This window comes from Periophthalmus magnuspinnatus, chromosome 7 (assembly GCF_009829125.3).
Source record: "Periophthalmus magnuspinnatus isolate fPerMag1 chromosome 7, fPerMag1.2.pri, whole genome shotgun sequence".
Taxonomy (NCBI): domain Eukaryota; kingdom Metazoa; phylum Chordata; class Actinopteri; order Gobiiformes; family Gobiidae; genus Periophthalmus; species Periophthalmus magnuspinnatus.
In genome coordinates this window covers 18,698,353-18,714,655 of record NC_047132.1, presented here as the reverse complement: position 1 = coordinate 18,714,655, position 16,303 = coordinate 18,698,353, and the positions used below count along the sequence as shown (strand labels likewise).

The 16,303-nt window shown below is 39.8% G+C and overlaps 2 protein-coding genes across 6 annotated transcripts; both read right to left on the bottom strand.

The window, feature by feature from the left end:
* Positions 1-1,522: 1,522 nt before the first annotated feature.
* Positions 1,523-12,891, bottom strand: plekhm2 (pleckstrin homology domain containing, family M (with RUN domain) member 2). Of its 5 annotated transcripts, none has more exons than XM_033969067.2 (20): positions 12,339-12,882; positions 11,071-11,177; positions 10,464-10,573; positions 9,583-9,682; positions 9,356-9,443; positions 9,111-9,285; positions 8,772-8,831; positions 7,533-7,812; positions 6,671-7,372; positions 6,496-6,565; positions 6,216-6,306; positions 6,070-6,134; positions 5,844-5,932; positions 5,338-5,470; positions 5,072-5,259; positions 4,634-4,699; positions 4,391-4,550; positions 3,992-4,171; positions 3,751-3,867; positions 1,523-3,277 (listed from the first exon to the last, which is right to left on the bottom strand). In XM_033969067.2, the coding sequence occupies exons 1-20, from the start codon at positions 12,396-12,398 to the stop codon at positions 3,140-3,142; spliced, it is 2,979 nt and encodes a 992-aa protein (XP_033824958.1). In that variant the 5' UTR covers positions 12,399-12,882; the 3' UTR covers positions 1,523-3,139. The 5 variants fall into 5 exon arrangements, with proteins under 5 accessions (XP_033824958.1, XP_033824960.1, XP_033824962.1 ...); XM_033969068.2 differs by having other exon boundaries at positions 1,525-3,277; positions 7,533-7,809; positions 12,339-12,879; XM_033969069.2 differs by lacking the exon at positions 8,772-8,831 and having other exon boundaries at positions 12,339-12,891.
* Positions 12,892-13,137: 246 nt separating this feature from the next.
* ddost (dolichyl-diphosphooligosaccharide--protein glycosyltransferase subunit (non-catalytic)) lies at positions 13,138-16,266 on the bottom strand. The gene is made up of 11 exons (XM_033969072.2): positions 15,990-16,266; positions 15,666-15,776; positions 15,503-15,589; positions 15,303-15,406; positions 15,131-15,225; positions 14,852-14,945; positions 14,630-14,778; positions 14,350-14,497; positions 14,109-14,229; positions 13,847-13,953; positions 13,138-13,643 (listed from the first exon to the last, which is right to left on the bottom strand). Exons 1-11 carry the CDS (start codon positions 16,219-16,221, stop codon positions 13,494-13,496), a joined length of 1,398 nt encoding a protein of 465 aa, XP_033824963.1. The 5' UTR covers positions 16,222-16,266; the 3' UTR covers positions 13,138-13,493.
* Between the last annotated feature and the right edge of the window lie 37 nt (positions 16,267-16,303).

Genomic DNA, 16,303 nt, shown 5'->3' with positions numbered 1-16,303 from the left:
CGTGTTGTTTGCGCTCTCGAGCCGTCAAATGTATTTATAAAGCACAACCACAGCTGCCCAACGTGTTGTACAAAGGCAATATAAAGCGCAATCTTAAAAAAAACAACAACTGCAAAACACGACAAAACAATACAATACAAGTGTCCCGCTCATCTTGTGGTAAACTCAGTGCTTTTATTGGCCTTTTCTAATATCCAGACCTTGGGACATCCAAAATCATCTGTTCTGCTGATCTCAAAGTTCTACTGGGAACATGGACAGAAAGACGTTCAGAGAGACAAGGAGGGGCCAAACCTTGGAAACATTTAAAAACCATCAAAATAATCTTAAAATCAATCCTGTAGCTGACAGAGAGCCAGTGCAGAGACGCAAACACAGGAGAAATGTGCTCATATTTCCTGATGCCCGTGAGCATGCGCACTGCAGCATTTTGGACCAACTAAGAGGTGGATGAAGCCCTGGTCCAACCCACAGCAGAAGGAGTTACAGTAGAATAATCTGCAGGTGATAAAGGCACGAACGACACGGTCCAGATCAGTGCGAGGCAGGAATGGCTTCACCACACTGAGGAAATGTATTTGGTAAAAGCCTGATGTGACTTCTGACTGATCTGTAGGGCAAATTTGAAAGAACCATTTAAAACGACACCAGGATTTCTGGTAAACTGATGGCAGTTGCAACTCAAAGACTCCACAGAAGTTTTGGCATCAGATAAATCCCCAAATACTACACTTTCCATTTCTTTATTATTATTATTATTATTATTATTATTATTATTATTATTATTATTATTATTATTATTATTATTATTATTATTAATTTCTCTATTTAATTTAGCTTTAACAAGTTTAGAGCCTTCCAGTTCTTTACCTCCTGAAGACAATTTAAGAGGGTTTGGATGCTATGGTGCTTGGTTTAAAGAGCAGGTGAACTCACACATCATCAGCAAAATGAAAATACATTTTGTGTTTTTAAAAAAATTGAGGGCAGCATGTACAAAGAAAACAGTAAAAGGTCTAAAATGGACCCTAGCTAAGCTGGGCCATGTCTGAAATATGGGGGCCTGGCTGAACAGACAACGATCTTCAAGATATGACCTGAACCAATTCAAGATATGACCTGAACCACTTTAGGGCCACACTTTTGATGCCAGCATAGTTCTCAAGACGAGAAATCAAATTTTGGTGATCCAATGTCGAATGCAGCAGTCAAACCTAAAAGCAGTAAAACAGTGAAGAAACCGGAGGCAACAGTCAAAATAAAATAATTTAAAACTCTTGAAAGTGCAGTTACAGACATTGATGGACCTTCTTTAAAATTCTTCCATGAGACCATGTTATGATTATCAACAATCCATCACCCACCCAGCTTTCCCTGTGCTGCACCCAGCAGCTGCTCTCGGTACTGCATCATCAGGGCACATAGTCCAATATCCTTGATAAGACCAGTCTATCTTCAATAACAATATTGAAATTTACATTTACATTGAAATTAGATTGTTAATAAACAATGTAACACAGATAGCATAGCAGTAAGAGTTTTTATTAACTTTTATGTCCATCAGGTTTTCTAAATACAATATTATACAATCCAGTCCAGCCTTTTGGACTCATGTTTTAATGAATATGTTTAGGTGATTAGTGCTCTATACAGTTCAGTAAAAGCATACATTTCACACATGCAAACAGTACATCATTACCTAAACAGCATCAAGTTAGTTCAAGAAGATGTCCTCCACCATTGGCCAGCAATGTCATAATTGTAACAAATTTGTATTTCTATTTTATAAGAACACTTTAGGCCACAGGCTTGCTGAATACTTTTTTACTTTCAAGTATTTTCATAGTTAATCCTATTCTAGAACTAATTATATAAAGCTTTTTTTTGTTTAGCAACTTAATGGCATAGTGGTGCAGAATTTACTAGAGAATGGTTCGGGTATTGAGAGGAACCTGAGATTACCAGTGAACTGCAACACAAATGTGAGACAAAAACATAGAATGACATTTACAATTGGACACAATTGTCTTGTGCAAGGCTGAGACATATCTTCATCATCCTGTACCTTTTCACCGCAGCATACGTTTAAGAAATGTGAATATCCCATTCCCAAGCATTGGTTGTTAAAAGTGTTTCTGCGTATAAAGTGATCATTCAAAAAGGCAAGTATTGGCAATAGAGCACGCTGTGACTGTAGCAATAAGGATCCATCTGTCATAACTCATAACACATGTTAGTTGTTTGGTCTTTCATGCCTCTAAAGTAACACAAGTTGCCATGGTATCTATAACAAACATTTAAAATTACTACTTAAAAAAATTGTGCCAGATCAAAATTAATGAGTTACATAATTTAGTCTGAAATAAAATTAGATAAATATCTTTCCACCCCATCGAAAAAACAAAATCTTCACACAAAGGTACCTAAAAAAAAAAAAAATTATACAAGAAAAAACTGTAGTGACAGAAGTGTGCAACTGTACATGGACGGCACCAACTGTTTGTGCAGTATGTAGAGAAGGCAAGTTCCATTTTCTGCCGAGTACTGCCAAGTAGAGCAACACATGGGGGTAACAATTCCATGAAGCAGTGCAATCTTAAATCCTTCATACAGTATAAGCATTTTACTCAATGCCTATAAAACTCTTCTCTTCTGTACAAACAAAAACGTCAACATTTTCTGTATACTAATCCACAGTGTCCATACCACAACTCAGTCCATAAGAACAAAGACTTGATCATTGTACATTTATGCATTCTGAGCACAAGGTGAGGAGAAGTTGCGTTGGTGACATATAGCAGCACTTTGACACATTATGTGAGCACAAAACATACAGGTATTTAGTCCTCTTTACTTAAAACAATCATGTCTGTTTAATGTTGGCTTCAGAATATGGATGTAAAATTGTTCAGATTGTCATAATTTCAGTTTCATGGAGGTCTTCATTGTCACCTTCTGTACATTACCTGTAGTCAGTTCATATACTCTCAAGTTAGTGGCTTTCATATTGTTCTTGTCAAACATTTCTCAACATAGACTCTCCTTCACTTGCAGTACACATCCTGTTTGTGACTTCCTTTTCCACTTTAAGTACTGTTGAATGCGCACTCCTTATTTGAGGAGTGATCAGAGGAGCACGTCAGCACCAGGGTTCTCTCTGAGCTCTTCCCCGGGCCAGGCTGTCTGCTCTCTGCCATGCACTCTTCATCAGGGCCAGGGCCTCCCCACAGCGTTTCTGAACTGACTGGTCCGATATGACTGTCTGGGGAAGGTCCACCTGTGCATAAAGACAAATAGTAATTAAAAGCAAAAAAAAAAAATGTTAACAAGTTTACATAGTCTTAAGTTTAAGGGAAATGTTTGAACACTAAGACTATTTAGCCTCAACCATTTGTCAACAAAAATAATTTTACAACAAATGCATGGTTCTATTAGCATAGCATTTACAGAGGATAGAGAATTCATGTGTTTACTTTGGCATGGTTCATTCCCGTTGCCAACAGGAGGAGGGTGGCAAAAAGCATATTTAGAAGAGAATTAAAGCCACAAGAATGCATAATATGTGTTTCAATTATTATTAAATTAGTGTTAATTCAGAAGTGAAATGCAGACAGCTTTTTCTGCTGATGAGACGGTATAATCCTTCATCCGTCCAGGAGTTATTCAATGTAGAGCCAACAGTGTCCAGATGACCACCATTAAAACCAGCTTTACATTTTTTTGCTAATTAACCATTTTCAAGTACTATACCTGGTAAATGTCTTTCCATGCCTTGTTGAGAGTATGAAGCAGACGATCTCTTTCCTCACAACCACTGAAGTACAAGACCCAGGATGGGAGAAACTGGCTCCGATCTGCAGCAAATTCCTATAATAAGAGAAACGAATAACTTACAGTATCCTCTTCATGCAATAAAATGTTTAACAGTACAATGTTTTAAAATGCACTGGTACTTAGGCAAACAGGCAAAAGCATCAAACAATCTGCTCACAATAATGCAGTACTCCTTGTTGGCCTCCAGGCTGACCGCAGTGACATCACAGAGCTCAGCACTGCCCAATGAGCGGAAGAAGCTGGTCTGACAGTCCTGATGACAGGTCAGCAGCTTCATGTCTGTGAGCACCAAGCAGCAGGGGATACAGGGAGTGGGGGCAACTCCCTGAGGAATTACCTGGAGAAGAACACATACCATATTTAAATATATATCTGTGTGTATTTTTAGAAGAAGTACAGACAAAACTGTTGGGTTCCAATTAAGTACAATGTTAGTCCAGATTATTAATTACAACAACCAGAACTGGTATGTTACTTGCATAATCACTGTTTTTGTGTGTATACGTGTTATCAGAGCAACTGATGAGGGATGTATTTGTGATTTATTGGTCCTTACCCCTTTGGACACAGATTGACAAAGCAGTTGCATCCACTCAGCCATGTCCTGCTCATTACTGGCACTGAGCTCCAGCGGAGGACGCTCTGTAAGGATGACCTGAAAGGCATGAGGCCGCTCGCTGCTGTTAGACCGCCGGCAGCCTCCACAGTGCTCTCCTCTGCACCCAACAGAACATCCAGAGGTAAATGACAAGATACAAAGACACAACATCAGACAGAGGTGAGTCAGAGTGAGTCTTACCCCATGGTAACAGACTGTATAGGGGTCAAGTCATTTTGCTCAGAGTACAGATGTAGAATCCCATTGCTGTAAAGATATGAGCATATTACTACGAAATTCCCATAAGATTTTGACATAAATGATAATAAATATGCTTTTAATTTTTAGGAACACATATTTTTATTTGTTTCATATATTTTTGCTGTAATTGTAGCACTGCTTTTTAACTAGGCTTCCCAAAACATAACTCACTAATGTTAACCATACTTTTTGTCCAAGTCAAATGCTAACACACAGAAAAAAAAATCTCAAGATCATTTTCTACTTGCACAATCTTGTCGCACAAGTTCTTGTCCCATCTCTATAAACCATCATTATAAAGAACTGTCTCTTGGTAGGTGAGTTACAGTTGTACATTTTCAACAAATCAAAGCACCTGTAATAGGCATAAAACCCTACCTAAGAACTAGATAGCAGCTCTTCCACAGTTCTTTGCCCAAGTAGGTAGTGCCAGCCTTGTACTGCACTGTGCCCTCCTTTATGCTGGTGGAGCCTCTGGAGCTGGGGGACTGGACAGGGGACAGGCAGGTATCCAAAGGGTCTTCCCAGTGGACCAGAGAGTACAGGTGGATGCATACCTCTGCCACCTGCATACAGGGGCACTGCAGTCAAACCAAATAGGAGAAAGACAACACTGACAGTGGTTTGAAAACAATAGCCCTTACCTCACAGTGAGACTCCTGGGCCACAAACTTTGTCAGAGCCAGTTTTTCCATTGTGGCGTCGGTTAGCACTGTAGGGTACGGAGGCTCTCGGCATCCTTTCACCATGGACGACTTAAGGACTGATAACAGCCAGCTACATAAAGGAAAATACAAGGATTATGAACTGAGAACTATATACAAATACATGTACAGTCATTTGTATGTGAAACTGTAGTACAATGCTGCTATTGTTAAAGTTGTGAAATACAGTTTCTCCCTGCTTGTGTTTTTCCTGATAACCTTGTTCAACATTGCATGCCCTCCAGCATGTTAGGTTTTTAGCATATGCATCTTTAAAAAAATGTAAAACAACATTTTAGGATAACCAGATTTAGTTACAAAAAGGTGAACTTGAAGTATTTATTGGAATTATTCTTTGTGCGTCTGTTTTACTAGCTCATAAAGTACATACTCCAGTAACTCAATGATTACTATGACAGGCTTTAAATGCAAGAGAAGAAACGTACATAGTGAGGGAGGCATCAGCTGTGTCCAAGAGAAACTTTCTTCTTCTGTTTGTGCAAACCAAAGTAATTGTTTGTTGGTCCTGACCCACCTACAATAAAACATCAAAGCAGTATATATGAACTAAATCCAAAAAACACATTATTTGCAAATCTAAAATTACATCTAACATCTTGAAATGAAATTCATATACTTTAAGACATGGACTTATAGTAATACAGCACTTACAGAAATATAATCTAGCTCATTGTATGAAACCGCATCTTCAACTGTGTATGGCTTCTCTGCTGCACCTATCACCAAAATGGAAAAAAGGGTAATGTGTTTAATAGTAAAGAATGTAGGAATTTATGTTACAATATATGTCCACACACCCTTTCGGAGCAGGTAAATGTAACAGTCAGTGAGTAGCAAGAACAGGGGCTGCAGGTCTCCCTCCATGTGGCCAGTGCTCATTCTCACCATCTGCACAAAATACAAATTAAAAAAAAAGATCACAATGATGCAGTTAAAGGCAGTGCAAAATGTATTCAAAAGAAACTCATGAGCACCATCTATTTCAATCTATATTTGTCAAACATGGTCAAAGAACCATGTGGTCTGTACAATTAAGCAGCATTTAAGAATTCCAGCATCAAACAACAATTTACTTACCTTAAACAGTTGCTCTTCATTTTCTCTAAACACATGGATCATCAGTAAAAGCAAGTGGTTGTTGTCCACTCTAAAAGTCAATTAGACAGAAAACATTATAATAGCAAATACATCACAACATCACAAATACATCACAACATCACAATTTGTGCAATACCCCCTTTCCAATTCTTACTTAAACTCGGCTGGATGGGTCACCTCAGAGGGGCTCAGCTGCTGCTCTGCCCGTCCATCTCTTTGTTCACCATTTGTCTCCTGGTTCAACTTGAGCTCCGGTCCCTCTCCCCTTTCTGCCTCTCCTTCATCCTCATGGCCACCTGGAACAGTCTGTGACTGGCTTTGCTCTGCAGTGTCATTGCTGCCACTATAGCTGGCAGCAGGCTCTGGACTGTGGGGGGCAGAGAAGCTCTCCTCTGAAGGCTCAGTGAAAGTCTGGAGGTAGGGGCTGGTGAGAGGGCTTGTGGGAGGATCTCCGGGTGCTGGGTCAGGGGGCTTGCCCGCTGAATCCTCCAGAAAGGGCTGCTGCGATGTGGGCTCTACTGCACGCCCACAGTCAGGCTGCTCCTCCTCCAAGTGCTCCCAGCTCTCATCCTGATCCAGAGCCCCATTGAGCCGGTCCATAACATCACGCAGAGGTTGTCCCACGCTGTCCATAGAGGTGTCGGCCATCTTTGGCAATCGCAGTAGCTCCTCCTCCTCCAGGACCTCAGTTCCTGCTCTGCTCCTCCTCTCTCCCTCACTGTCCATGGTACAGTCGGTGCTGTCCTGGAGGCCCAGCTCCATGTTCTCAGATGACACAGAGTTATGAATGCTGCTGCTGGAATCTGTAGAGCCCTTCCCTCTACGCTTTCTGGCTGGTTTTCTTCTTCTGGCCATCCTGAAATAAGATATAGAGCTATTAGTAAAACAAGTTTTATTGATAACATGAGGCTGTAAGTACTTTTTGACCATGTCGGCTTATCATTTTATTCTCTCAAATCATCTTCTGTACAAGTAGTTACATTTGTACATTTTTAAGGCATGGAAAGAAACTGTACCTGATGACCTCCAGCTCATTAGTATTGACATCGGTGTCATCTTCGTGGGCTGTGCTGTTGTGAAGGCTGGCCACATGCACAGGGGTGACGTCCACTGAGGTGTTGGTGGTGGTATCAGAGTCTTCATTGAAAGGGTTTTGTCTAGACGTGGGGCTATGAGGGGACAGGTATGTCGCGGACTTGACTGCACATGAGGAGACCACCACAGTGTCACTGATAACCGTCTGAGGGTCCGATCCTCCAGAGTGAGGGCAGCTGGCCTGGTCTGTCAGATCACCTTCTGACACGTAAAGAGCACACAATTACTCCTACACACACTCACACTTAGGTTTTGTTAAAGCTACTTCACAAAAGAATAGTGTCTTTAATCAGCAGCACATTTAAATGTTACAGTGTTAAGAGTCTGTTAATGCAGTTAAACACATCCACAGCACCATTACAGTGGCACCAGTCAAAACTCAAACTCCAGGTTTAGTTACAGACTGTTCTTTTCCTCAAAGAAGTCTAAAATGAAAAAAACAATGCCAAGTAGCATTACTGAAGTATTTTTGTTCAAGCATTTAACTCTAAGCTTAAAAAAATAATAAAAAGCCATCTTCCAAGCTGTTAAAAATCAACAACTTTAAGTTGATACCTGAGTAATGATACTTTTTGCTTGTTGCATTATCATACATATATAAGTTTAATAATTGTTAATCAGTCATTTTTGATTAGTAGAGACAATAGGTTATATAGTTTCTCAAAAAATATATTAAATAAAGTTACTCAAATAAGGTTTGCCTGTACCATCATAATTGTGTATAAACAATATCAAAGAAAGTAATACATTCCAACTATGGGAAAAATGTTGAGAATAGATCTCCCTACTGAACCTTGACCAGTGCCACGCATTACAGCAAAGACTTTAGAAAAACAGAAGTGAGTACAACAGAAGCACTGAGCTTGCCTGTCAATGGTATTTACAACATACAGTTATTACATGCAAGAACGCTCAACAGCATTTCATATTTACTGAACAAGCAACCACTTCCACCACGTGAACCAATTCTTACATTTAGCATATTTTTCATCATTATATTGTTTCTCTCAATTTTTCACATTTGGCAAAAAAGATGGAAATGTGAAATGGACAAAACAACATTTAGGCATAAAACCCATCATTCAGCGGCAAAAAGCCATGCATGAGAGAGACCAGAGACCAAAAGACAGAAACAGAGGGACGGTTCACCCATGTCCCACCTTCCCAGTCTGCACTTGGCAATGACTGCAACACGGGGAAGATGTCAGCAAAATCATAATCTAAAAAGGGAGGAATGAACAAAGGACTCATTGGAAATAAAACAGAAAATGGGAGACACATGAATGTATATAAACGCAACAGGAACATAGGGGTACACGGATGGTGTCTCAACAGAGACGGATAAGTGTAAGGTATAAGAACAATCCTTGATGGAGAAAGAACTGACATGTTTCACTATTACTGCTGTCACTATTTGTTGTCATTACTACTGATTGCATGCTGTCTCAAATACATATATTGGAAACAGCTTAAATCAACTGGATGAACAGCAACAATACCTTCACTGGAGGGGGCGATGGCGCTGTCGTCCCACTCTAAGTTAGTAGAATTCAGTGAGGTGAAGGAGTGCAAAGATATGCTGTCCGAGCTGGGTAGTCTCTCCTCGAAGTCCAGCAGGTTATGTGGTTTGTAGTACTCAGGCATGTACGGAGCCACATCCAGGTATGGGACATCCTGAAGGTGTTTAGACATCAAGCATTTGTAAAGTACACAACAGCTGTGATTAGATGATGTGGATGCTCACCAGCTCCAGGTCGAAGCGGATAAACTCCAGACCAGACACCAGAGTGAGGAACAGGGCCAGGTGGTCATGACTGCACACCAGGGCGTTCCTACAGCACAAACAATGCGTGATGTTAGCACTAACATACTTTTTGTTTTTATTTCAATCTAATAATAACTACCTGGTTGTATTTTTTTTTTGTTATATAATGCCAAAATCCCAAGGAAGGTAAACAAGTTATATCTTACTTGAAATAATACTTGTGTAGTAAAGCCTGGTTCTCCTGGAAGAGGCGCAGGTAGCTTTCTAGAGAGCTTTCACTCAATGCCAAGTACAGCCATGCACGACCTGCACACAAAAAAGCATGCTAGTTGGCAATCTAGAAATATAACAACAAAGGTTTATTGCATTTAATCAAGGCAGGACTGGGTGATAGGACTATATAAAAAAAAACATGATCTGACCCCTGTGATTGTGTGCCATTTTTTAGATATCATCATAACTTCTCTTTATAATACAGCTTCATGCTAAATCATTCATGCTCTGAGTGACTGAGAGGTGGATCCAATTTATCCCAGAACAGCAGATTAAATTTGCCACCTCTAATGACATGTCTTGAATCATGATAAAATCTAAATTGTGATGCTCACCCCATCTTGAGTCTGGCTGGCTCTACAGATTTGAACTCTATCTGCAAAAGGATGTGAGTAAATCCTGGACACATCTACAACCAGTCTATCCATGGGAGTAGAGTTCTCCTTCAAAGTGGTTCTCCAAAAAGTTTCTCTCCCTCTCTTTTTTTCCCTCTTTCTTAGCTCAGAGGGCTGGGGACAGTGCACATTTGCTCGTTTCCTGTTGATGTTGGTTAATCTCCTTTTCAAGACAAGTTTTGTGAAGCCCTACTTTAATTTATTTATCCAATATTTTATCAGGTATGTTAACTGAGAAAAGCTTCACATTTGCAATGACGACCTGGCCAAGATGCGGCATAAAACAGCACAAGCTACTGGGCCATATAAAAATACACTCAATTGAATATCAGTTACTTCTTTATAGCTACTGATGAATAACAACTAATACTACCCAATTTACTTTTACATTGAGTTTTTTTTGACATGCGCTCTCTTACTTCTGCCAAGGTTGGTGGCGATGTGCTGGAGCTCCTCTATCTGCCGGACGGCCTCTCTTCGGGTGAAGTGAAGAACAAGGACCCAGTAGCCCGAGGAGATGTCCTGGAGGCTGCATTTAGAGAACACAAGACATAGGACCAAAACATAAATGCTGACTATGGACAAGGCCATGGCCTTTGAGACTGTTTAGCGTGACCCTGAAAGTCTGATAAAAGTGCTTGGAAAAGAGCTATAGGGTGAAACAGCATGGGGAATAGTTCTTTCTTCACAAATACTTGATTTATTGATTCAAAACAAAGCACAAAATGCACAAAATGTCAAGTCTCTCAGTCAGATGCTAGTATAAAACTGTGAAGTAAACAGTAAACTGTCAGCAATAACAAACATATAGTGTTCTGTTTTTTTCCATCATACACTAAAACACTTATGTAAAAGACAAAAAGGCAAAACCTTTAAATATTGTTTGTATTTTTATAACTTATAATTTGAAAGAAGACAGAGTAAGCTGACCAGGCTAATCAATTCCTCTGAAATTTTATAACCATATCTGAGCACATTTTCTGCCCTAGTAACAGTAGAGTCATATTAGCCTTTGAAGGCTGTTACCCGTAGAGGAGAGCGTGGTCAATGTGCTCACACAGCCTCTGGAGGACGCGGTCATGATTCCGGATGGCAGGAGTCTCATCTTCACAGGCAGCAAAGTAACTCTGCAACTGCATAAACACACTATTTCAATGGAATAGTTTATATATAGTCGCTGGAGGGACTATGTCTCTCGGTTGACCTGGGAACGCCTTGGCGTCCCACCGGAGGAGCTGGAGGACGTGTCCGGGGTGAGGGAAGGAGTCCCTGCTTAGACTGCTGCCCCCGCAACCCGGCCCCGGATAAGCGGAAGAAAATGGATGGATGGATGGATAGATAGTTTCATTTGTGTAAAAAGCATATAAACCACAATTTTTGCTAATTTTACATCATATAATTATCACAAAATCAATACTCTGCTATACTTACTCACTGGTTAAATATCTTATGACCTTCTAGTTTCATTTAATCAAGAACCACAAAAATGAATACAGTCTAATCAGTATAGCTCCTGAGACTTTTTGTTGGAAGAATGCCACTCAACTTATCTCATTGAAGATTAAGATAGGGAAACACATTCATCTGATATTACACACTAATGTGCCACATGACTGAAGGATCATGTCAGAAGTTACAAGTCATCTCTGTTTCTTACATACAAAGCTACAATAACTTTCATTTTGCAGAGATTAAACCATAGCTGTTGAGTAATTTCTTTAAAAAATAAGGTATTTAGGTCCTGTGACTAACAGCTTAGCACATGACTAAAGTGTATACTTAGCATGTTTTCTTAAATGAAAGAACACAGCTGTTGTATGGTAAACACAATTAACAACAAGGGCTGTAATATGGTGACAGTTAACGTTATAGGAAGTTAGAGCAAGACCAGTCTGAAGTAATGCTGTTTGTCAGGTTAGAAACTACCAACTAGATAAAGCTGCGTGAACGTCCAATACACAGTAAACTGGGAACAACTTGAACTGACAGCTGCACTTTTTTTTAGGTCTAAATGTGTCTTTAAAAGTGCAGTGCATGTGTGCAGTTGCTCTAGCTGTTCCTTACAGTCACTGGGATCCACCCTTGACAAAGACAAACACTTCACAATGTCATCTAGGCTAAGGAATGAGGGAAAGAGTGTAGGCAGGTTATGTCAAAAGGCCGTGAAAGACTTTAGATTGCCTTGATTACTTGAAAGTTGTGTGAGACAGTAGTAATGAGACACTGGTGAAGGTCTTCACTGTCAAACCAAACACGTTTATTATATGAGAGCATTTATATGGGTCTGTACGTACCTTTTTGACAGACATTGAGATGTTTTCCAGTATGCGGTCCTTTACTTTCAGTTGATCCATCACTGGGCTGTTGTTGGCTGGGCTGTACTGTCAGCTGACTCCCTAGCTCTTGTTTTGCTAACGCGGTTCCCACTTTTTGTCTTTGCTACGTGAAACAAGCGTGTCTCCCCATCCAGACAGCTCCGTGATCAAGTGTTACGATACCGTCTGCTTCACATCAGTACACTCCCACTCCCAAAGCCCTACTAACATGCTGTGACCATGTTGATGTCCTGTATGCAGCGATAGCATATGCCGCTCAACCCCAGTCAGTCAATCCGCAGCGGAAATTAGCTTGCATTAGCCACACGATCTGTTCAAGCCCAGACAAATTAAGTTTAAATGCCACGATGGTCCAGTCTAAAGTGATGAAAAGACTACCATCAATAGTTTCAGCTATTCCTCCATGCCTTCTCAAATCGGAGAAACAAAGGTGAACTTGATCAAAAGGCTGTTGTGACTTTTGTGCTAGCCGCTCTGGACAGTCCAGTGACGCCCTGACGTCACTATTACCGGTAGCTTTTTGTCGTGGCGGTTAATCTGATTTTAAAATATTATAACATATTTCATTTAATATCTGTCTATGAATATAACCTATATAATTATTTTATGTATATTATGATTTTTCTGTACGAAATATATGGAGTCTTACAGTTTATGAAATGTTATATTTCATACAAGTTAATAAAGAATAACGATACACTTGAATTTGTGTAATAAATTAACAAACTAAACAGGCTGCAAAAAACAAACAACTCAATGGAATGTCCAAAACATATTTATTGTTGTTTAGATGACACCAACTGCAATGGACACATCAATTCTAAACTCAGTTGGCATATTCAGTGCATCTTGTTGCCACATTAATCCTCCACCTGATAAAAAACAGTCAACATTTTAATAATTCTACTGCTCCTTCTCATCATGTTAAAAGTAAAGTGAACTTTGTACAGACAAATTGTATTCAGGACAATTTTTGTTTAAAGTAGAAAAAGCACAACCAATCACTGAATGTCAGTCCAAGTTCAAATCCAGTACAAAAAGCTGCAGTCCGTGCTCCCTGCCTGAAGAGAACATATTCAGCTTGTGTAATTTCCCCTCCTCCTATAGTTTTCTTTAATCTGACTTTTCCTTCTCTTTCATGTGGAGGAAGACAATGCTGAAAATGAAGAGGCCGGTCATCATGGAGAAGGCACTGGCATAGTACGGGAAGGCAGAGGGGATGAAACGTTCGTACTGAGTGTGCTGCAAGGGCCGCACGGACACCTGCAAAAAAATAAAATAATTAAAACTTGTAAAAACAAGACTTTTAGACAGATTTTACAGATGAAATTGGTTATCCCTAACCCCAATTCAAATATTTGATTTGATCCGATCCAAGCAATGAGTAAATACAGTTTAATTCTCACTTTGTGGATGATAATTTAATTCACAACAAATTAGTTTAGATCTCCAACACAACAAGTCACCTGAGTGGACGAGTAAAGGTGTGTGTAGCCCAGTCGATTATAATCCACTTTGAACTGGAAGACTCCATAAACATCTGGGAGCTTAAACTGGACACTGTATTTACCTCCTGGAACAAAGAAATAACATGAGCGTGGGGATGAATTGTGCCATTTACACATAAAAAGACAGCATTCAACAATCACAACTGTACATAGACTGAGGCAATCAGGGATAAAGCACATTAGCAATTGTACAACAATAGTATACAAACACAACACATACCGTTCTTCTTAAGGTAAGTCCTGACAAAAGGATCAATCCTCACAAACTCAAGCTGAATATCATCTCCATCAAAGGGGACCCACCGGCCCTCAGACAGCATCTCAATCACAATACTGTATTCCTGTACATGACACATTTAGAACATGGAATGATTAAGTCGGTCAAAATGTATCAACACATGCTATATGGTAAGCTCTAAACATTGGTATAATGTATTAAATACTGAACAGTTAGTACTCACCACTAGGTCAGTGATGGTGTATGCAGCAGGAGGAGTGGTTTCTCCAACTGGGTGATGGGTGACAGCCCCTACCCTGAGGACCCCAGCCTCCTTAAACACCCATCGAGACAAAGCTTCAGCTAGGTCCATGTTTCCGTTCTGCTCAAACCTGAAGAATTTAAAAAAATAAAATATTTTGTTTGTCTGAGAAGTTTGGCCTAAACCCAAAGAAAGAAAAGACTAGTATCTGCAAGGAAATATATTGTTTTAAAAATTTAAAAAAGGAAGTTTTTAAATTCACCTTTGAGACCCGGGTCTAGCCTTTTGCACTGCAGAGTTGAAGTAAGCATCACTGAAGAAGTCCAGAGAACCGCTGAAAACAACTCGAGCATTGTTGCGAGCCTGGAGTCCCGCAATGAGCAGAGTGTTCTTTCCAACAGCATGGGGATACTGGAATGCAATACAAAATTGTTTATTTAAAATGGATAATTATTTGAAAGGTGCTTAATAATAAACTGTTTACCTGAGACACTGGTCTATCAGGGAAGTAGGAGTAGGATGTGGAGGAGCCAGTAAGAATATCCAAGACCAGAGGGTTTTCAGGGTCTGCCACCATGCTAAGAGACAAACAAAAAAGATGTATCAATACCAACATATTTGAATATATTGTAATGCATATCTGTTGATTTGGAATTCAACCATTGGATTACCTTATATTTTCTCCAGTATTCAGAATTCAAAAACAGAAAAAATAATACATACTCCATATATTGCCAAAGGGTTGAAATCATTGTATACTTACCCCACTCCTTTAAAGAGGACTGGTTTGTTTGTAGGTTTGCCTACAATAGTGGGGGCTTTCAAAAGATTTTCAGGATCAGCAACAATCAGAGTATGCTGGAGGGAAAGATTATGTTAGAGATTATTACTGACTGAAATATTACTAATACTTTATTTGACTACAGATATCTTACCTCTCCAGGATCAGACACATCATAGTTATGGTGGTCAATAACAGCAGTCTTTTCTTCATCAAACTCAATTCCACACTCACTACCCAGCTCCCTCAGAGGGTCCCCTGTGGGTAAATCAGACCATTAGCAGGCCTTATGTGTTGTCTGTCAATAAGAACAAACTTACAATGTTAGCCTGCATATAAATAATATAAACTCACCAATGTCTGAGCTGGCAGCAACCAGAACATTGCCCCCACCATCAATAAAGGAGGTAATGGTTTCCACATTAATATTGCCCCCAAAGTCTGAAAAATAAATTACTGAGTTTACACATGTTTAGAATATTTAAGACTCATAAAAACACATATGATGTTGATGTACCTTCTACAGAGGGTGAGAAAATTACTAAATGATCATACAGAAACTGTCCATATTTGATCAGAGAGAGAGAGGGGTCATCAGCAGTTTTGAATGTGAGGTCAAAACCACGATCTGAAAGAGAAGAGTCACTGAGATTAATACGATTTTTTGAGCACATACTCCAGTAGCTTGGAAAGCTACAGTTGCCCTATAAAGCCAGCTACCTCACACAAAATAACTGTTTGCAGTTAGCAATCTTGTAATATATCCATTATTTGCATAACATAAATATTTGTAATAAACATAACTCAATACCTGTAAACATTGGAAAACATTATCACGAACCTGCCAGACTGCGGAAGAAGATTGAATGGGTGTCTCGGATATTGAGGTTGTCCAGCAGAACCAGGGTCTTCCCATCAGCAAACGCAGAGTGCATCATTGCAGCTAAACAGATAAACACGAGCATGATGTTGTCCAGAAGCTGCGGCCTCCTCTGGATTTTCATAAGAGGGAGTTTTTTGGAATTACACAGTTTTTCCTCCGGCCCCTGCACGGTTGCTGTCAACGTCGCCATTTTGCTGCAGAAGTCGACGTCAGCGTTAAGCGTGTGGCCCACGGTGAGCCGGGACTTCAGCCAATCAGAGGCTAAAACGCAG

What these genes read in the sequence shown, in the direction of transcription:
- ddost (XM_033969072.2), bottom strand. Translation starts at nt 16,221, where the DNA reads ATGGCGACGTTGACAGCAACCGTGCAGGGGCCGGAGGAAAAACTGTGT. An exon ending in GTCCTCTTTAAAGGAGTGGG is followed by an intron (nt 14,946 to 15,130) that starts GTAAGTATACAA and finishes TTTGTCTCTTAG; the next exon opens with CATGGTGGCAGACCCTGAAA. An exon ending in ACCTTTACTCGTCCACTCAG is followed by an intron (nt 13,644 to 13,846) that starts GTGACTTGTTGT and finishes ATTTTTTTGCAG; the next exon opens with GTGTCCGTGCGGCCCTTGCA.
- plekhm2 (XM_033969067.2), bottom strand. Translation starts at nt 12,398, where the DNA reads ATGGATCAACTGAAAGTAAAGGACCGCATACTGGAAAACATCTCAATG. An exon ending in TCCGCTTCGACCTGGAGCTG is followed by an intron (nt 9,286 to 9,355) that starts GTGAGCATCCAC and finishes AAACACCTTCAG; the next exon opens with GATGTCCCATACCTGGATGT. An exon ending in GCCAAGTGCAGACTGGGAAG is followed by an intron (nt 7,813 to 8,771) that starts GTGGGACATGGG and finishes TTTACGTGTCAG; the next exon opens with AAGGTGATCTGACAGACCAG.